Source organism: Vombatus ursinus, unplaced genomic scaffold (genome assembly GCF_900497805.2).
Source record: "Vombatus ursinus unplaced genomic scaffold, bare-nosed wombat genome assembly UNPS02009573.1, whole genome shotgun sequence".
Taxonomy (NCBI): Eukaryota; Metazoa; Chordata; class Mammalia; order Diprotodontia; family Vombatidae; genus Vombatus; species Vombatus ursinus.
Genome location: NW_020949351.1, coordinates 5,195,268 through 5,218,320, shown reverse-complemented (window position 1 = coordinate 5,218,320; position 23,053 = coordinate 5,195,268). Strand labels below are relative to the sequence as shown.

The 23,053-nt window shown below is 36.0% G+C and overlaps 1 protein-coding gene across 2 annotated transcripts in view; it reads right to left on the bottom strand.

Annotated features, from left to right (window-relative positions):
* CDH7 (cadherin 7) overlaps positions 1 to 23,053 on the bottom strand; it is a 197,432-nt gene that overhangs the window by 45,368 nt on the left and 129,011 nt on the right. For both annotated transcript variants that reach the window (XM_027852481.1, XM_027852482.1), the window contains exon 7: positions 2,076 to 2,329. In XM_027852481.1, coding sequence (XP_027708282.1) covers positions 2,076 to 2,329 — 254 coding nt within the window. The remainder of the gene's footprint in view (positions 1 to 2,075; positions 2,330 to 23,053) is intronic.

Here is a 23,053-nt window from a genome sequence, read left to right as displayed (position 1 = left end):
CTTTCTTTCTTTCTTTCTTTCTTTCTTTCTTTCTTTCTTTCTTTCTTCTTGAGTTTTTTCCCAAAAATGACTAATATGGATACATGTTTTACATGATTGTAGATGTATAACCTATATTAGATTGCTTACTGTCTCAGAGAGAGGGAAGGGGAGGGAGGGATAGAATTTAGAACTCAAAACTTAAAAAAAAAAGAACAAATGTTAAAAATTGTTTTTACATGCAATTGGGGAAAAATACAATATTATTTAAAAAATAATAATAGCTGATGTTTATGTAGGACATACCATGTGTACCAGACACTGTGCTAAATCCTTTACAATTATTTCACACCTAAATAGCAAAACTAGGAGGGAACTCTCAGTCTAAGGGATTGCATTTAGCACTGACTGATTATGCTCTCTAGTGATGTGCGAGTCCTGAGTTCCTGGCTCTTCTATTCAGGGACACTGCCCTTCTGGACATCTTTGTGGCTTCTGTTGTGGAGGGAATGGGAAAAGGCATGGGGGACACAACAAACTGCATAACCTGCCTTTAATAAATGACACCAAAATTCACTAAAAAAAGCAAACAAGCAAGCAAACAAACAAAAAGCCTAGACCTGTTACTATTATAATGGCAGTAGTGTGTTCAGATGAAGTTGGCAGAGTGTACTGCACTATGACAGGGAGAAGAGATGCCAGGGAAAAAGCATTATATACTACAAACAAGGTTGATGTGTTTGTCATATTCCCTGGGATATAACTGAGTGCATTTTGCATAAGCCTCTTTGTAAAAGTGAGGCTACCAAATTGCGATCTTTGTATGCTCCTTTTATTTGCTGTGAGCCACATAGCTAGCTTTATATTCAAAAACAAAGAAAAAAACTATACTTCCCCAAATACAGTACTTGCAGAATTACCTGCCAAGCATATGTAGAATAAGCAAGTTTTTTTCTCTTAGAAGTACAATTCTGCCTGTAGCAGTAAACTTAGCTGACATGCACTAACTTATTGATTGGTTCACATATATTTATTGAAAACCAACTATAGGCTGGGCACTGTGATGTGAAAAGGTAAAATAAAGATCATTAACTAGTTAGTTCATGAAAAAAAGTAGATTAATTTGCTTTAATTATTTCAGCAAGGAAAAAGTATGACCTCAATTCTCCATCCTCTTGCAAGTGTAGGAACATACCAGAAAGAACATTCCCCTCTCAATTTATATTTGTGATTTTTCTGAAACTTACAGTTTGATAGAGTTTTATGACCTGGAGCACTGAAAGGTTGTTTGGGTGACTTGGTCAGACCACAGGTGAGAGTTGATCTTAGGTCTTCCTGACTGCAAGGCTAGCTCTGTATTTCCTGATAGGCTACCTCTCCAAAGGAACATGCTGTGTTTAAATATGAAAGAACATAAGCTGCTTGTAGGCAGGAACTGTTCATTTTTGTATCTGTACCCTCAGTGTCTACACAATGCCTGGTATACAGCAGGCACTTATTAAATGCTTGTTGGATTTAACTGAATCAAAGGGTCTTTAAAATATAGGTCATGTGCATACTTCACTGTCTTCAAAAACAAAGCTGACATAATAAATTAAACCAATATGTACCTTTGAAGTAAACAACTATAAAAACATAATTTGTCTGACAAAGTAATCCCTAATTTAAACTGTTAATGAATATTTTTCTCTAACACTTACATTTATTCTGCCACTAGGATATGCATCACTTCTCTTCTGAACACAGTTTGTCCTGAAATAAATTCAGCATAATTGATTTAATAGGAACATAAGCTATGTTTATGGATAATAACGGATTTCTCCCAAACTGCTATAAAATAAATGACCTTGGATAATAAGGTAACATTATTATTATTGTTGTTATTGTTTTACATCATGAAAATATTGTGTTTCATTGATATTGTTTCATTTGCCCTGGTTTAAGTCAGTAGACTTGAAAATCAAAAAATCTGACAATGTTTACGACAACCATTTTGTATGTGCAGCACCTTGAGAGCATACTAAGCTGGTGAAAACTCATAACCTGGCAAAACTCATGAAACCACAAAGAAAGTAACAAATGAGCCTGAAAATTACCTAACAGGACTGTTTGAAGAATCTGGGTCATGTGCTGTTACAGTTCCAATGATATTGCCAACTTGGGTGGCTTCAGACACCTCCATAGAATATAAATGGGAGCTAAACACAGGAGGCTCATCCACGTCTTCCACAATTATCTTCACTGTTGTCATATCACTGAAGGGTCCCAGGCTCAGGAAGCGAGGATCAACGTGCTTATTGGAGGCTTCTATGCGCAGTGTATAGCTCGTCTTGGCTTCAAAATCCAGCTCCTGTAGAGAAAGTTATTTGGAAAATTTAATTACCAATTAAATAGATGGCAAAAAAGGTTTCTTTCATTTATGAATGTCAATGAGGATATAAAGAACTTTGCCATCAAGGTACACTGTCAGCATTCAATAATAATAAATAATAATAAGGACAATCAGCATCCATGCAGCTTTCATGCCTACCACATAATGGTAAATGTTTTTCTAGTTAACTCAGTCTGCTTGTCTGCTGTATGCTGCTTAGGCTAATCCAGGTCTTTTGAATATTATTTGAAAGGCCATTGATAAGATGTAGAAATCTTTTCCCACAGGAGCATCAATGTAATATTCACCTACTATATAATTTAACTGCACTACCCAGAGGTGTGCATTAAAAATGAGAGGAAAATATGACTATCCTCTAAATTCTAATTTGAAAGGCCTGTTCCATTGATTCTGGAGACTACATTAGAAAACTGATCACTGGGGTGGTCAGAATACTGCAGCAACAGGGGACAGCGGCCAGCAGCTGCAAATGAACACTGTATTATGTGGTCTGGAAACACAACCTATTATACCTGAATAAATCACCCAAGTTTCTGAAGGCTGGTTATTTCCCAGGCAACAGACATAAGCACTAGCTACATCCCTTAATTAGAAAGTCTTAGTAATTGTCTTTGGACATTTAGGAATTAAGTGACTCAAGTTGATGACTGTGTTCAAAGCCACATCCATACCTGCCATTAGTTGTTTATTGAGAGTTTTATGTATGAAGCATTCATAGTTTCTATATTTTGGTATCTCTTCTAATTGTCACCAATAATCATTTATAAAGTACTTATTATATGTCAGGCATTATATTAAGCACTAGAGATACAAGAAAGGCAAACACCTGGTTTTTACCCACAAGAGGTTCACATTCTAATGGGGGAAAGAACATGCAAAATAACTATGTACCTATGAGACATTACTCATACACCCATATACACATTTTAAATGGGAACGTACTTTAAGGGAGGTAGACTGTAAAAGGTGGCATTTGAGCTGAGACTTGAATGAAGCCAGGAAAACCTGGAGGAGGAGGTGAAGATGGAGAAGATTCTAGGCATGGCAGACAACCAGTGGGAAATGAAATGCTGTTTGTGAAATATCTATCCCTACCCAAACCATACTGTAGATTGAAGAGGTTTTTTTGTTTGTTTGTTTTGTTTTGTTTTGTTTTTGCTTAGGCAGTTGGGATTGAGTGACTTGCCCATGGTCACACAGCTAGTAAGTGTCAAGTGTTTGGTCTGAGGCCAGATTTGAACTCAGGTCCTCCTGACTTCAGGGACTGTGTGCTATCCACTGCTCCACCTAGCTGCCCCTTTTTAATGATCTTTTTTTGTTTTGTTTTGTTTGTTTTTTGGGGGGCAATGGGGTTAAGTGACTTGCCCAGGGTCACACAGCTAGTAAGTGTTATGTGTCTGAGGCTGGATTTGAACTCAAGTCCTTTTGAAAGATTGAAGGGGTTTTAAGAGAACGGTAAACACGTAGCCACTGAAATCTTAACTTACAATCACAGATCATACTTCAGGAATCAAGGAATTATGTGTGAATATACCTTAATAGTGACAACAATTCTCCCCTTTCTAATGTGTGTAGAACAAGCATGTTACTCATATTTTCAAGGTTGCTCCCTAATAAATGCTCTAATATTTCCATTTATCTCCAGTGATACCAAAGAACTAAAACTAGCAATGCATACTCTAAAACTTTGTTGAAAATAAGGTCCTTTTATCTTAATTTTCCATAAAGATGGATAAAGTGTTAAATTGAAGATGAGTTAAATTATAACACTGAGAACTTTAAATTAAATCTAGTCACTGATTTTTTAAAAAAATTCAATCCAATGTGACTGAATAATATCTATCAAGCACCTATTATGTGGAAGGCAATGTGTTAGAATACTAGGGATATAGCCAGAAATGAAACTGTTTTTTTTTTTCCTCAAGGAACCTACATTCTACTGGAAAAATGGGGGAGAGGTGTCAAGTTTTATTGATGCCTTTTGCTTATATCCTGCAGCCATTTTCTTGAATTAATCTCCTTGCATCACCCTCAGTGTCCCTCTACCCCCCAGTAATTGAGCCTTCCAGTATAACAAAGAAAAAAACAGAAAAAAAACAAATAACCGTAAGGTAGTATAGATTCCTACTTCTCTAAGTAGAGGATGAATGGAGGTTTCATTAGGTATTTTTTGTGACCAAGATTGGCCATTAGAAGTAAAAAGAGACATCACCTGCTTTCTAGTGTGGTTTTCATTTACATTATTATGGTTATTGTGTACATTTTTCTCCTAGTTCTGCTAATTTCAGTGTCTATCAGTTCATGCAAATCTTCCCATGTTTCCCCAATTTCCTTGCATTCACCTTTTTCTTATGTAATAATAATAAATAGTATTTATATAGAGCTTTAAAGTTTTTAAAGCATTTTACAAATAGTATTTCATGTTACTTTCACAACCACCCTGGGAGGTAGGTGCTATTTTTATCCTCATTGTGTAGCTAAGGAAACTGAGGCAGACAAAGGTCAAATGCCTTGCCCAGAATTCTCACAGATAATAAGTGTCTGAGGCTGGATTTGAACTCAGGTTTCTCTTCAATACAGGTACAACACCCTAATGACTGTGCCACCTAGCTTACTCATGTTGCATTTATAATCCATTACATTCACAAAAAAAAAAAAAATTCTCAACTATTCCCCCATTATTGGGCATCCATTTTTTTTTAATATCACAAAAAGTATGGCTATGAGTTTTTGTCATATATTGGACCTTTCTGTCTGTGATCTCTTTGGGGTGTAAGCCAGGTAGTACTTAAATATTTCTTAAGTCTGAACCAAGTCACTATTTTAGTTTGGCAATGGCTAAAACATACGTTAAAAAACCCCACCCACTCAAATGCTTTCATGGAGCCCCCAGTATCTTAATGGACATTATGAGTGGGTAATCTATTCTGTGTGCTCTGACATTTCATATTAAACTGGTCATTCACGAAGGCAAAATTGCTTCTCTGACCTCCAAACAGACTGACTTCATATAGAGCTAACTTCAAAGAGTGTCATTTTACCTTGTGCTTTCCAGTCGACAGAAAACAGTAACAACAGTCTTTTAGGCATCCATTCAGATTTTAAATATTATCAACAGAGGCATCAAAGCCTCTTTTTATAACTTAAATTATGATGTATGAGAGGGCCATTTAAAAATTTTATTGCAGAAATGAGTGCAGTTATTTTGTATCAACATACTTAAAAAAAATACCTGAAAGACAGTGACATGAGGCACATGCATCTGGATGCCATTAAGTAATGAAGAAATACAATAGCATACATGCTGAAGGGATGCCTAAAAGCTATTATGGAATCAGCAGTAAAAGAATTTATGTAATATATTATGCATCAGGATTTTAGACAGAATGATATTGTTACTGCTACATATCATGGACCTTTCTCATTATCTTAGGAATAAGTACACAAAAAAAAATGCTTTGGATATGAAAGGGTAGTATTGGAAAGGCAGAAATAATTTATAATTTTTTAAAAGGAGCTTTATAATGAAAAACAAAACAAAACAAAACAAAAATGTGTATTAACAGTTATGCATACATTTTCCCTGTCATTTTAGGTGGTATCCATTAAGTATATATTCAGTTAACAGTTTATCTTGCAGGCTGATACAAACAAAAATAATTTTGAGGGAAGATATCATAGATTTAAAGTTGGATGTGGCATTAGAAGTCAATTTTTTTTTAAACAGTATTTTATTTTTCCCCCAGTTACAGGTCAGGAAAATTTTTAGCATTCATTTTTATAAGATTTTGAGTCCCAAATTTTTTTTTCCTTTCCTGCCTTTCTCCCCTCACTTCCCCTCTTCTGAAAATGGTAGGCAGTTTGATGCAGTTTATATATGTGTTATCATGTAAAAATATTTCCATATCAGTGACCATTATGAAAGAAGAAACAGATCAAAAGGGGAAAAAATGAGAAGGAATAAAGTAAGTGAAAAAAGTATGTTTCAATCTACATTCAGAGTCCATCAGTTCTTTATCTGGATGTGGAAAGCATTTTCCTTCATGCATCCTTTGTACTTGTCTTGTATCATTGTGTTGCTGAGAAGAGCTGAGTCAATGTTGCTGATACTGTATACAATGTTTTCCCAGTTCTGCTCATTTCACTTTTTATCAGTTCATACAAGTCTTTAAAGGTTTTTCTGAAATCTGCTGTTCATCATTTCTTATTGCACAACAGCATTCCATTGTTCAGTCATTCAGCCTAGTAGTGATGCTGCTGGATGAAAGGATATGCACAGTTTGGTTGCCCTTTGGGCATAGCCCCAAATTGCTCTCCAGAATGGTTGGATCAGTTCACAACTCCACCAACAGTACATTAGTGTCCCAATTTTCCCACATCTTCTCTAGCATTTATCATTTTCCTTTTCTATCATACAAACCAATCTGATAGGTGTGAGGTGGTACCTCAGAGTTGTTTTAATCTGCATTTCTCTAAAGAAAAGCAATTTAGAGCACTTCTTCATATGACTATAGATAGCTTTGATTTCTTCATCTGAAAACTGCCTGTTCATAACTTTTGACCATTTAACAATTGAGGAAAGGCTTGTATTTTTTTTAAAATTTGACTCAGTTCTCTGTATACTTGAGAAATGAGACCTATATCAGAGACACTTGCTGTAAAGATTGACATCTTTCTGTTTTCCTTCTAATCTTGGTTGCATTGGTTTTGTTTGTACAAAAGCTTTTTAATTTAATATAATCAAAATTATCTATTTTATACTTTGTAATGCTTTCTATCTCATCTGCTCATGAATTCTTCCCCTCCCCATAGATCTGACAGGTAGACTATGCTTTGCTCTTCTAATTTGCTTATGGTGTTGCCCTCTATGTCTAAATTGAACTAAAGATCTGTCATATCTGTCAATTTTCTAATATTCCATTTACCTCCTTAGTTTCTTTCTTGTCTATTTTTGGTCAAGTTCTGAGAAGGGAGAGTTGAGGATCCTCACTAGTATATTTTGCTATCTATTTCTTCCTGTAACTCACTTAACTTCTTTAAGAATCTGGATGCTATAATACTGTGTGATGGCCAACTTTGATAGACTTAGTTCTTCTCAGCAATGCAATGATCTATGACAATTCCAAAAGACTCATCATGGAAAATGCTATCCAGATCCAGAGAAAGAGCTATGGAGTCTGAATGCAGATTGAAGCATATTATTTTCTTTCTCTTATTTTTTTTTCTCTTGATTTTTCCCTTTTGTTCTGATTCTTCCACATGATTAATGTGAAAATATGTTTAATATGACTGTGCATGTATACCTTATATCAGATTGTATGCTGTCTTGGGGAAAGGGGAGGGGAGGAAGAGGGAAAAAATTAGAACTAAAAATCTTATAAAAATAAATGTTGAAAATTAAAAATAAATTAATAAATTAACTTTAAAATAATTTGGATACTATACCACTTGGGACATATATGTTTAGTACTTATATTGCTTCACTCTCTATGGTACCTTTAAGTAAGATGTAGTTTCCTTATCTCTTTTAATTAGGTCTATATTTTTCTTTTACTTAGGTGTCTGAGATCAGGATTGCTATCCCTGCTTTTTTTTTTTTTACTTCAGCTGAAGCATGATAGATTCTGCTCCAGCTCCTTACCTTCACTCTGTGTGTGTGTGTCTCTGCTTCGTGTGTTTCTTGTAAACTTTCTATTGTAGGATTTTAGTGTTTAATCCACTCTATCTGCTTCTATTTTATGAGAGAGTTAATCCCATTCACATTCAGTTATGATTACTAACTGTGTATTTCCCTTCATCCTCTTTTTCTCCTGTTTGTCCTCTTCCTCCTCAGTGTTTTGCTTCTGTCTATTGCCTCCCCTGATCTGCCCTCCATTTTTTCAGTTCCCCCCGACCATTTACTTGATCTCTTGTTCTGCTGCTTCCCTGTCAGGTAAAATAGATTTCGATATTCAGCTGATTGTGTATATGATTCCCTCTGTGAGCCAATACTGATGAAAGTAAGGTTCAAACAATGCTCATCGCCCACCCTCCACTGTAATAGGTCTTCTGTGAAATAATTTCACAAATTTCATGTGAAATAATTTACCCCATTCTACCTCTCCCTTCCTTCTGCATCCATTGTACTCCTTTTCCTCATCCCTTAATTTTTTATGTCATTCCCTCAAATTTATCTTATGCCCATATCCTCTGTCTGTGTATATTCCTTCTAGCTGTACTATTAGTGATATAATTTTTAAGAATTACAAGTGTCATCTTCCTGTGTAAAGATGTAAATAGTTTATCTCTATTGAATCCCTTATGTTTTCTTTTCCCTTTTTACCTAGTTATGCTTGGGTCTTGATATTAGAAATCACATTTTTGGGTTTAGTCTTGATCTTCTCCTTATGAAAGCTTAAAATCCTTCTATTTCATTGAATGACCACTTTTTCCCCTTGATGTATTATGCTTAATTTTGCCAGGTAGGTGATTTTAGGTTGTAGTCCCAGATCCTTAGTCTTCCAGAATATCATGTTCCATAACCTCTGATCCTCTAATATTGCAGCTGCCAAGCCCTATGTAATCCTGATTGCAACTTTCTGATATTTGAATTGTTTCTTTCTGGCCACTTGTAGTATTTTTTCCTTGATCTGATAGTTCTGAAATTTGGCTATAATATTCCTCAGAATTTTTACTTTGGGATCTCTTTCCTGAGGTGATCAGTGGATTCTTCCAATGCCTATTTTGCCCTCTAGCTCTAGGACATCAAGGCAGTTTTCCTTGATAATTTCTTGAAAGATGCTGACCAGATCTTCCTTTTGATTATGGTTTTCAGGTAGCCCAATGATTCTGATATTGTCTCTCTTGGATCTGTTTTCCAGGTCAATTGTTTTTCCAATGAGGTATTTTACATTTTCTTCCATTTTTTTTTCATTCTTTTGAATTTGTTTGATTATTGATGTCTCATAGAGTCATTAGTTTCCACTTGCCCAGTTCTAACTTTTAAGGTATTGTTTTCCTTAATTAACTTTTGTACTTTCTTTTCCATTTGGCCAACTGTACTCTTTAAGGAGTTGTTTTCTTCAGTGGGTTTTTGTATTTCCTTTTCCATTTGGCCAATTCTACTTTGTAAGCAGTTTTCCAAGCTGTTGACTTTTTTTTGTTTTGTTTTGTTTTTCATAATTCTCTTGTGTCACTCTCATTTCTTTTCCCATTTTTTCTTCTATTTCTCATATAATTTTTAAGCCCCTTTTTGAGCTCTTCCAAGAGTTCTTCCTGACTACTTGCCATTTTTCTTTGGGGTTTTGCCCATAGGTGTTTTGACATCGTTATCCTCTTCTGAGTTTGTGTCTTGATTTTCCTTGTCACCAAATAACTTTCTATGGTAAGATTCTTTTTTTTTTTGGTGGTTTTTTACTCATCTCTTTTTTTGGGGGGTGGGCAGCTTTTTTCCTTTCCTTTAAATTTGAGCTTTGCACTCAGGTTAGAAGGGGCACTGTTCTGGCTTCTTGTGCCAGTGGCTGCAAGCCCTGGCTATTTACCTGGTATTTCACTGATGTTTCCCTGAGTCCCTGGGGGACCCTGGTGTCTGGTGCTGTGCTGAGGGGGTGGAGTGGGCACTGCTGGAGGAGGAGTCTAGAAGCTTACCTGGTGCTGAGCTGGGGTCCCAGTGGTATGTTTCTGTGTTTTCCTGGGGCTACACTGAAACAAGTGAAGGTCTGGCCACTTTTAGGTGCCTGTTTGCCCAGGTCTGTGCTGAAGCATGGGTAGGTCTGACCTCCTTTCTTGTCATGCTGGAGGATGTCTGTTTGTCCAGGGATACATTGAAGCATGTGGAGGTCTGACCTACTTTCTCATCTTGCTAGAGGATGCCTGATTTGTTGAGGTGGGCTTGCTGTGGGTTTGCTGCTTCCTGTCCTGGAATGTGCTCGTTTTTTATCCAAATGAGACAGACCTTTCTTACCCATTTTCCAAGTTTCTTGGGCTAAAAGATTATTTCACCCCATCTTTTTGCTGGTTCTTCTGTTCCAGGATTTGTTTGGGGGTGCTATTTTATGGATGGTTGAAGGTTAATATGGGAGAGTTACAGTGATTTACTGCTTACTGTACCATCTTGGCTCCTGGAAGTCATCTACATTGTAAGTCAACTATTTTGACGCCCTCATTTTATGGACAGGAAAACTGAGACTGAAAAGATTAAGTAACTTGCAACCATAGTCATGTAAGTAAGAAAGTAACAAAACCACAAATTGAACCCAGGTACTCTTATTCCAAATCCAACATTCTTTCTCCTATATAACATATTTTTATGGCATAACCCAAATTCCTATGTTCTAGTCAGCTTTTCCAATCCTTACTTCCAAAGCACTCATCAATGCTCTAAAATATTTCTTCCATTGTATTATTCTTCCTCCCAGATCAACCTAATAATTAAGAAAATGAAACTAATGAGGTGTGTGGAGGAAGAGAAACCAAGAAAAGAGATAAAATATTTTTTTTAAATTTTGTAATATTAATTTAGCTTGACACTAGCAAGACACCAATTTTAAATTCAGAGCATTCTTCATGAAGGGAGCAAACAGGGAAAAAGATGACTGTGTGGTACAGTGGGAAAAGCCCTGATTTGTGCCTTTGTGACGTTCAGCAGGTAATTTAATGCCTACCTATTTTAGTTTCCTCCTCTTTAAAATAAGGGGACTAGACTAGATCAGAGGTGTCAAACATGCAGGTAACACTGCCCAGTGTACCCTGAACTAAATTAAAATGTAATTGGGAAATATTTAATAAAATAAATAAAAGCACAATAAAACACTTTCTAAATCAATAATGCAGTCTGCAGGGATTCTTATGTATGGTTCAGTGTTCCAATTTCTATTTGAGTTTAACACCCCTTGGATTCATGACCTTTAGGGTTCCTTCTATGTCTAGTCTATAATTCCACGATATTACCTACTAAATCCATGATCCTTGATGAAAAGGGATTTGTTAATCATTTAAAAAAGAAGTAAGGTCTAAAAATCTATTGGGCCGGATTAGAAACAGTGCTAACCATGTCCATTTGCTTGGGTCAAATGTCTTTCCAGTCATACTGTATCAAGTTTTGCCCCCAAAGTCCTTGATGCCATTGTGCTTGTGATAGGGTAGCAGCTTCCCTTGCCCCGACCCAGTTCCCTACCTATACACAACTCCCACAGAACTTCTTTCTGTCCCAGCTGTCCTAGAGGCTTCCCAAGTGAAGCTTCTTCCTCCATAAAACCTGAATGGCCCCACCTTCACTGACACAGCTTCCTGGCCTAGGGCCAATGAAGGCTCTGGACCCCTCAGATTTGGTACTTGCCCACGACTTAGGAGTGTCGCTATACCCTAAAGACTGATGGATGACCAGACGTGTTTCCAAATGGGAGACAAAGGGGAGCTGCTAAGTGCCACTATATCCTTATTGCATATCCTTGCTGGGATAGGACAAAGCAAACCTCCTCCTTTGTTAAATGTCCTGTGACTCACTGGTGCCTCATTTCATCTCAACATTAAACTTGAACTAAGAGGGTGCTGACTTTAGACCTGCACCTACAACAGTGATTATACAGTATAAGTAACACCTTAGAATGGGTAAATGTGGTAACATAGCCTCTTCCTCATATGTCCTTCAGTCTTGCCTATGTAAGCACCTCAAGTCTCCAGGCTGAGATATACTGCCATTCCCAGCCTATGAATCTCAGTAGCAGTTTTTACAATATATGAGTCACAGAGATTTCCAGAGGCTTCAGAAAAGGCAAGAGATTTGGGAGTGACTTTAACGTCGGGTAAAATAAATACCTGTCAACTTTCATATGAAGAGGGAGTGGGAACCCAATATAACTTTATTTAGAAAAAGCAGATGTTAGCAAAAACAAACCAAAATTCAAGAAAAATCTCTATGTCATATAGGCAGTCTTGATATCTGCTCTCTCTCTTTCTTTCTCCTTCTCCCTCCCCCACCCTTCTCTCTGTCTCTTTCTTGATCTCTCTCCCTCATCTTATATTGTTATTTTTCCCCCCTTTGGGTTTACAACATAGGAACTTAAATTAATAAGACTTATGGAAGGAAAAATTTAATAAAATCCCTGCACTGTCTTTTCTTCTCTCTCTCTTTTATATATATATATATATATATATATATATGTGTGTGTGTTTAGTTTCTGGTTGATGGCCAAATGAGCTCTTATTATGTTTAATGACCTCCTTTTAGATTGAGACCCCTTTTACTGATTTATGATTTTATATTTTAGGATAGGGGCCAACGTAAATCCTTTTGGACAGCCTCCAGATTTTTTTCTTTTCTTTCCAATAATGGTTCTACTACTGTCCCTACTCTATTCAACAGAAATTCACCTGAATTTCCCTGCATCTGGTCATTTATCAACTTCAGTAATGATTTAACTCCTACAGGCTACAGAGTGCTGCCAGACACTAAGGATATACAAAGATTAAATGATGTGTTCCCCACCTCCATGATGCTCATAATTTAATACCCCATTGATGGGATACGTGCCCAAGCCAAGACCTTTGCCCTTTATTGAAAAGAATTTGGGTCCCATTTGTCTAAGGGATTCTCCTAGAATTCTCCCACTTGATCAAAGAGGTCTCTGGTGGCCCCCTGAGGCTATAATCTTATCAACTGGCCTTTCATTATTGCCTAAGGCCCAATTACCCTTAACTTAGCCTAGCCCTCCACCACCTTACCTCCTTATGGCCCCTGGCCACTTCCCACCCTTAATCCTATCTAGGCTCCATTCTCCCTTGGCCACATGGTCCAAGTCCCTGGAGTTCTATTACTTACATTTTCTCCCTCCTCCTCCCCTCCCCCACCCAGACTAATTGGCCACTCCTAGATCCCTCCCAAAGTCTTTCTGTATATAAGGTCCATCTTGCCTCCATTAAGGTGCTCAGATTCCTTAAGAACCTAGCCAATAGTTCACAAATGTTCAGATTCCTTAAGTGTCTGGCCAATAAGGCAGATCTTTAACAAACCTTGTCTCTGGCTGAAAGAAGGCTTGGGTTGAATTCTTTGGGCAGGACCCGTGTCTCTTGCTCTCAATATTTTGGGGTCCCAGCACCCCTAAATCTCTAGACCTCAACAATGATCATCATAACTAACATTTATATAGTATTTTAAGCACTCTACATATTTCCTTTTATTCTCAAAATTGCCCTGTAATGTGGGTACCATTAAGCTCATCTGATAGATGAGGAAACTGAGGTTGATTGAGGTTAAGTGACTTGCTCAGGGTCACACAGCTAGTAGTTTGAGGAATTATTCAAATCCAGTTATTACAGACTCTAAGTCCAGAACTCTGTACACCTTACCACCTAGAAAAACATACACAAATATGAATACTGTAATTTATATGTGTACACAAGAGCATCTGTATCTTTTCTACTATGTGTGATTCAAATGTTATTTGAGATCTAACATGAAAAGAATTGCTTCTAACTGGCTGTTCATGAAAGGGATCATGGATAAGCATTTCAGCTTAGAGTCAAAAACTGTACTGAAATTCTATAGCTAGAAAGTGAGGATTGAATTATTTAAGATGTAGTGAATAGCATGAGCAAAAGAACAGAAGAATGCTATGGGATATTAACAAAGAATCAATTTAGCAGAAGTAAAATATAAAAATAATGGGTAATACCAGGTTTGGAGAGGAAAGCCAGTCATGAGCTAGTCACTAAACACCTCTATAGTTGTGATTAAAATATCAAGATTTGAGATGTAAAGTGAATTATTCAGTAACAAACTAATACATAAAATATGCTCATATATGTCAACATATAAATGTTTCTCTCCATTCTCTCTCTCATTTCTCTTCAGACAGTACTCAGGATTTCCTCCCCCATGCCCCAGTTCTTTCTCTTGAAGCCTGACTTGAGCTCTGGGATTCACACACAGGAAGTCTCCATTCCCAGAACTTCCATTTAAGGAGTGTGCCTAGGGAAGTCATGTTTCATTCTTCTCTTGTTTACACTAAGGACTTTATCTATCATGCTCCTCCCTCTAGCTTCCTTTTATGTGTTATCTTTCTTCATTAGAATGTGAGAGCAGGGACTACTTTTCTGTTTACTTGTATTTGTATTCTCAGCCATTAGTGCTTAGCACATTGTAAGCATTTAAATTCTAATTTACAAACAGACTAATACACATCTGCCTCAGTGTCTCTATATGAAATAGGGGTTTTAATTCACAGCCTATTTATATCACAGGGATGCTGGTACTTAAAGTGAAATAATATTTGATAGTATAAATGCAAGTATTTGTGGTGTAAATGTAAATAATTGTAAATGTAAATAATTATTTTTACATTGATTGGATGAACAATGATAAAAATGCCAAGTATAAGAGTTATCTTGTCTTTTATAACTATTAAACTAAATCCTTGACCTAAAAACTTGTGGAAGAAAGAATGGGTAAGGAGTTTTATAAAGTTTGTATGGCAAGAAGCATAGGAGGGGAAGAAGAACAAGAGGGATAATAAAGAAATATATTGTAATTATAGAGAATCAATGTGAAATAGGTGCTTTCAGCTATCCCCTCAATCCCCCAAACCAATATATATGATGTTCAACAACTGTTATCTGATCATGCAAACACTAAATATCCTTTTCTTCCAATGACTATTATAGGGCACTGTACTATTCCCACCACTCTAATAGTGATCTCATATGCATCAGTTCATTTCAACTATTTCTTCATTGTTAAGTCACCTCCTCACCTTGAAACAGTGAGTAAAAATTGATGTTACATCACACATACAGAGAACTCAAACCTCTTCCTTTTTGACCCATTTGTAATCATTATGATTGTCATGATCATCATTTATATTCAGATGGCAAGTTAAGGCTTGAAATATTATTTCCTCACAACACTCCTATGAAGTAGATAGAGTTCTTCTCAAGACTCAATTCACAATGGCCCAACTGAAATTCTCCATTATCCTTGTTAGTAATTCCTTTCTATATCAGTTCATTAGATATCAACTTCTGTTATTCTTCATGTGAAAAGTGTTTATTTTTGTCAGAAAGACCTTCTTCCTAGATCTCTAAATTTTGATTCACTATTTTCAAATTCCATGTATAGATTATTTTCCTTTTTTTCCTACTTATTTATTTTTTTTTAAGTTTTGCTTTGCCATGAAAACATTTAGCAATGTAATACATATAAAATTTATTCAAAATGAAGCTATATCACATTGCATTACCATTTCCCTTGTTGTATTAGATATCTTGGCATAACCAAGACTTAGTACCTGTTTTATTTATTTATTTTAAAATGTTTTTTTTTAAATCAGCCAAGATCTGCCTTCTCACTATCCTCCCTTAACCACCACCCCCTACCTCCATCCAATTGAAAACACAGGAAAAACAAAACCCACTACAAATATGTATAGTCAATCAAAAAAAAATTCCCACATTGTCTATGTAAAAAAAAAAATCACTGCATTCTGAATCTTTCCCCTCTGTTAGAAAGGTAGCACATTTTATCATTAGTCCTTTAGATTCCTGGTTCATCATTACACTGATAAGAGTTCAGCACAAAATTTTTCCATCACATTTATGTACCATAACTTGTTCAGTCATTCTCCAGTTTATAGGTTCTCCATTATATTCCCATCCTTTGCCACCTCAAAAAGAGCTATAAATATTTTTATACATCCCTAGAGTTTGTTTTGCTTAGGACTCACCCCTTCCCCTAAATTTACCTTCTTTCTAATTCCCCCTCCCCAGTTCTCCCCTTTCCCTCCTATTTTTCTGTCAAGTAAAATAGATATTTGTAAACAACTGTGTCTATGTGTGTATTTTTCTTTTTCTTTTGACTTGTTCAGATAAGAGTGAGATTCAAGAGTCTGCCTCTTTCCGAACCTCTGCTTTCTTATTTATATAGATATCTACTGGTACACCATGATTATGTGAGGTAATTTTCCCTAATCTTTCTTTTCCCTCCCCTCTAGTATATTTCTCTTCCCTTTTCTTTCCATTCTTTTCTTAAGATCATCATCAAGACAAAGTAGATTCACTATGAGGCCTTGTCTAATAAGTTTTCCTCTATATCACCTGAAAATGATAAAGTTCAGAGGGGACACCTGTATCATCTCTCCATATCTGAAAGTAAGCAGTTTGTACCAGTTTAGTCTTTAATCATTGTTCATTCCTGTTTATCTTTTTTATACTTCCTTCACTCCTGTGTTTGAACTTCAAAGTTTATTCTCACTCTTGTCTTTTCATCAGGAATGAATAGAAGATTTCTATTTCATTAAATATTCATTTTCCCCTTGTAGGACTGGACTCAGTTTTGCTGGTAAATTATACTTGGTTCTAATCCAATATACTTTGCCTTCTGGAATATTGTATTCCAAATTCTCTGCTGCTTTATAATGATAGATCTATATCATATGTGATACTAACTGTGGATCCTTGGTACTTGAATTTTTTTTTCTATTTGCAGTATTTTTTTTGGACCTGGAAGCTCTGGATTTTGGCTATGATGTATCTGGGACTTTTCAATTGTTTCTTTCAGTAAATGACTGGTGAATTCTTTTTATTTCTACTTTGCCTAGTTGTTCTAAGATATTGGGGAAGTTTTCTTTTAAGATTTTTTTTTAAATTGAAGATCTATGCTCCTTTTTTTGGATCATGTTCTTCAGATAGTCTAGTGATTTTTTCATTTTTTTTCTCATTTATGTGTTTTCCAACTCTTTTTTCTTATGAGATAGTTCATATTTTCTTTCATTTTTTTCAGCCTTTTGACTTTTTTTTAATATTTTGTGTGGCCCCATAAACTCACTGACTTCTGATTGGCCCATCTGAAATTTTTGGGAGTGTGTTGTTTGGGCAAAGTTTTATACGTCTTGTGATAATCCATTAATTTCCTTTCCAATTCTTTTTTCCATATATCTAATTTCTTTTCAGATTTCCTCAAGCACTTCTCAGTCATTTGGAGGAATTGTGGCCTAGAACTCAGTTGCATTGCTTCCTTCAACTCCCCCATCTTAAATAATCAATAAACATTTATTAAGCACCTACTATGTGTCACATATTGTGCTAAGCACCTGGGATAGAAAAACGGATAAAAGACAGTCCCTGCCCTCAAGGAGCTTACAATCAAATGGAGGAGATAGCATGCAAAAAAAAAACATGTCCAAGGCAAGCTAAATAAAGGATAAACAAGAAATAATTCAAAGAGGAAAAGTACTAAAATTAACAGCAGTTAGGGAAGGTTTCCTAAAGAAGGTGATATTTTAGTCGGGACTTAAAGGAAGCTAGAGAGGTCAATATTTGGGATGAAGGAGGGAGAATGTTCCAGGCATGGGGCACAGCCAGAGAAAATTCCCAGAACTGAGAAATGGAGTGTCTTGTTAGTGGAACATCCAGGAGGCCAGTGTCACTGAAGAGAAGAATATGTGTTCAAATGGATTATTTGTGCCTGATCTGTGGTAGAAACTTCCAAGCTCATATTGGACTGATCAACCACAGTTGAACATATTATACCTTTACCTCAACATTGTGATGTTATGTGTCCTCTTCAAGTATGAAGGACAAACAACAACAACGTGTTGGAGAGAAAGGTGTAAAAAGACTGGAAAGATAGAAAGGGGCCAGGTAATGGAGGGCTTTGAATGCCAAACACAGCACTTTGTATTTGGTCCTGGCAGCCATAGGAAAACATTGGAGTTTCTTGCCCTTGTGGGGGAAAAGGGGGGTAAGGAATGGAGAGGAGTTGACATGATTGGAGCTGTGTTTTAGGAAAATCACTTTTAGTGGTTGAATGAAAAATGGATTGGAGTGAGGAGAGACTTGAAGCAGGCAGACCCATCAGCAGGCTAATGGCAATAATCCAGGCATGAAGTGATGAAGGCCACACTAGAGTGGTGGTAGTCTCAGAGGAGAGAAGAGGGCACATTTGAGAGATGTCCCAAAGGTGATATCAACAGACCTTGGCAACAACTTGGATATGCAGGGTGTGAGATAGTGGAGAGTCCAAGAAAACTCCTAGTTTGCAAGCCTGAGGGACTAGGAGAATGGTCTTGTCCTCTACATTAATAGAAAAGGTAGGGGGAGAGGAAAAGTTTAGGGGGAGAGATAATGAGTTCTGTTTTGGCTATGTTGAGTTTCAGATGTATGCTGGACATGTAGTTCAAGATGTCTGAAAGGCAGTTGGAGATGACAGCTTGGAGAGCAGCAAAGAGACTGGGGCAGGGAATGAAGATTTGAGAATGATCAGCATAGATGTAGTAATTAAATCAATAGGAGCTGAAGAAATCACCAAGTGAAGGAGTATAGAGCGGAAAGAGAAGAGGTCCAAGGACAGAACCTTGAGGGATACCTACAATTAGGGGGTATGATCTAGAGGATGATCCAGGAAAGGAGAAAGAGAAGGAGTGGCCAGATAGGTAGAAGCAAAACAAAGAGAGTGGTGTCCTGAAAACCTGGAAAGAAGAGAATATCAAGGAGGGAAGAATGATCAACAGAATTGAAGAAAAGGCCACAAGATTTGGCAACTAAGAGATCATTGGTAACTTTGGAGAGAATAGTTTTGGTGGAATGATAAGATTGAGAGCTGAATTTTAAAGGGTTAAGAAGAAAATGAGAGAAGAGAAAGTAAGGATACCTATTGTAGACGGCCTTTTCAAGGAGTTTAGCTACAGATGGCAGAAGAAGTACAGGACAATAGCAGGAACAGAAGGAACAAGTGATGATTTTTTTCAGGATAGGGGAGATATGGGCATGTTAGTAGGCAATAGGATTAAGAGTCAGCAGAGAAGGGAAGATTGCAAGTAAGTGAAAGAGTGGGAATGACAGAAGGGGCAATCTGCTGGGGGAGATGGCATGGAATCACTTAAATAAATAGAGGGGTTAGCCTTAGTAAGAAGTGAGGCCACTTCATCATGTGAAACAAAGAAAAAAAATAGCAGGATATCTTAGTAACAGGAGATGAGGAAGCAAGGAGACGCGGGAATTCGTGTCAAATGACTTCATTTTTTTTTCTGTAAAATATGAGGAAAGGTTCTCAGCTGAGAGAGCAGAATCGGGGGAAGCCATGGGAAGCTTGAGGAGGGATGAAAAGTTGTGGATGATCTACTGTGAGAGCAGGATAGTGAGTTGATAAGAGAGGCATAGTAGAATTGCCTAGTACCAATAAAGGCCCTGTTGAGGTTATCTAACATAAATTTGTAGTGGATTCAATCAGAATGGGTACCTTCCTTCAACTGCATGTGTGTTGGTGTGAAGGCAATGCATGGTGGGAACAATCCAAAGTTAACTCTCGACTGAGAGTAACTGGCAATATGATAAGGAGGCTAAGGATTCAGGATAGGAGGACAGTACAGAGTTGAACTGATTCACTAAGGAATCAACATGGGGAAAAAGGAGAGAATGGCTAGTGTAAGGGAAATGGACTGGGAGAGATTTGAGGGGTCAAAGGACTGGAGGTCATGGTGCAGATGAAGAACAGGGTTATATAAGAGAAGACAGAAGGAGATATGAAAAGCCAAAAGATAATGATTAGCTAAAGGGATTTCAGAATTTCTGAATATGAAGGTAATATATTTGTGAGTGATGGCAAGATCAAAGGTATGACCATCTTTGTGTATGACTGAGGTAGAGTGGTAGCTCTTGGGAGGTGAGTAGCTTGAGGAACTTAGTGGTTAGGGTATTTAAGGGAGAATATATATATATATGTATATGTACACACACACATATATACACACATACATATATACATATACATACAAACATATATGTACATATACATATGTTTGTATGTATATGTATATATGTGTATGTGGCAGTCCCCTAGTATGAGGGAAAGAGTTAAGAAGGAGAAAAAGTTGTAAGGCAGGTATGAACTCACTGAAGAAAGGGAGTGACCTATGATTCTATAGACAATAGTTAAGGGGAATTTAATTGGGCAGTTGATATAAATAGTAGATATGAATAGATATGAACATTAAAGGAAGAGATATGACTACAATCCTACAATATGTTGTTTATAAGAAACACGCTTAAAACTGAAAGACACACACACATAGAATAAGGGGCTAGAGCAGAATCTATTAGGTTTCTGCTGAGGTATAAAAATGGGGGTAGCACTCATAATCTCAGACAAAGCCAAAGCAAAAATTGATGTAATTAAAAGACATAAGCAGCAATACAACACAAAGATTATACATTACAATCAGATAGTATTTATACCAAGAATGCAGAGCTGGTTCAACATCAGGAAAACTATTAGCATCATTGAACATTTCAATAAAAAAAAATATATGATTTTCTCCATAGATGTTGAAAAAGCTTGTGAGAAAATATGGCATTTATTCCTATTAAAAACACTAGAAAGCAGAAGAAGAAATGGAGCTTTTCTTAAAAAAATTTTTTTTAATGCTATCCCTCTGAAACTATTAGTAAGTATTATCAGTAATGAGAATAAGGTAGAAGCTTTTCAAATAACATCAAAGGCAAAGCAAGGATGCCCATTATCACCACTATTATTCAATATTGTTCTAGAAATGACATTAATATCAATAAGAAAAGAAAAAGAAACTGAAAGAATTAGAATAGGATGTGAAAAAACAAAACTATCAATAAACTTCAACAAAATTGCAGAATATAAAATAAATCCAAATAACTCATCAGCACTTCTATATATTATCCACAAAGTCCAGCAGCAAGAGATAGAATAAGAAATTCTATTTAAAATAACTGTAAACAATGTAAAATACTTGGGAGTCTACCTTCCAAGACAAACCCAGGAACTACATGAACACAATTAGAAAATAATTTTTCTACCAATAAAGTCAAATCGAAACAATTGGAGAAATATTAATTGCTCATGAGTAAGCCAAGCCAATGTAATAAAAATGACAATTCTACCTAAATTCATTTACTTATTCAGTGTCATATCTATCAAATTATCCCCTAAAATTATTTTATAGAGCTAGGAAAAAATAATAACAAAATTGATCTGGAAGAACAACAGATCAAGAATAAAAAAAATACAAAGGCAGTACTAGATCTTCAAACTATATTAAAAAACAGTAATCATCAAAACAATCTGGTACTGGCTAAGAAATGGAGTGGTGGATCAGTGGAATAGATTAGGTATATAATCGCAATAGTAAATAATCTAGTCTTTGATAAACCCAATGACCCAAGATTTTAGGATAAGAAATCACTATCTGACAAAAATTGCTGAGAAAACTAGAAAGCAGTTTGACAGAAACTAGGGATAAACCAACATGCCATGCTGTATACTGAGATAAGGTCAAAATGGGCACAAGATTTAGATATAAAGGGTGATACCATCAACAAATTAGGGGAGCATGGAAAATTTTACCTGTCAGATTTATGGATAAGAGAAGATAAATGACCAAACAGACATAGAGAGCATTATGTGATATTAAATGGCTAATTTTGATTACATTAAATTTTAAAAGTTTTGCACAAACAAAACCAATGCAACCAAGATCAGAAGGGAAGCAAAAAAGTGGGGAAAAATATTTCTTACAGCAAGTTTCTCTTATAAAGGCCTCATTTCTCAAATATATAGGGAACTGTGGCAAATTAATAAGAATACAAATCATTCTGTGGTTAACAAATGATCAGAGAATATGAAAAGGGAATTTTCGGAAGAAATCAAAGCTTTTTAAAGTCATATGAAAAGAAATGCTTTAAATTACTATTGATTAGAGAAATGCAAATTAACCCTAACCTAATTAACAACTCTGAGTTACCACCTCGCATCTATCAGTTTAGCTAATATGACAAAAGGAAAATGACAATTGTTGGAGGGGATGAAAATGCATTATCAGCAGAGTTGTGAACTAATTCAACCATTCTGGAGAGCAATTTGGAACTATGCCCAAAGGGATATAAAACTGTCCATATCCCTTCAACCCAGCAATACCACTACTGTGTCTGTACCCCAAAGAGATCAAAGAAAAAGGATAAGGACCTATATGTACAACAATATTTATAGCAGGTGCATTTGTGGTATTTAAGAATTAGAAATTGAAGGGATGCCCATCACCTGGAGGATGGCTGAACCCTTTGTGGTGTTGTGATGTTGTGATGACTAATGTACTATAAGAAATGACAAGCAAGATGTTTTCAGAAAAAACTTGGAAAGACCTTAAATTTTTTGAAGTGAAATGAGCAGAAACAGGAGAACATTGTACACAGTAACAAAAGTATTCAACTGTGAATGACTTAGCTATTCTCAATAATACAATGATCCAAAACAATCCCAAAGGACTTATGATTAAAAAAAAAAAGCTATCCACCTCCAGAGAAAAAACTGATGGCATCTGAATATAGATTGAAACATACTCTTAAAAACTTTAAAATTTCTTTCTTGGTCTGCATTTTCTTTTGCAACATGGATAATATGGAAATGTTTTGCATTACTGCACATGTATAATCTCTATCGAATTGCTTGACTTCTAAAAGAGGGGTATAGTTAGGAGAGAATTTGGAAATCAAAATTTTTAAAATTTAAAATTTAAAAGCAAATTTAAAATTTTTTCATTTACATGTAATTGAGAAATAAAATAAATAAATGAATGAATGAATGAATGAATAAATAAATAAATAGAAAAGAAAGAAATGTGACTGAATGGTAGAGAAAAGAGCAGAACCTGGAAGTAGTAATGGGGAGTAAAGGAGTATTCGAAC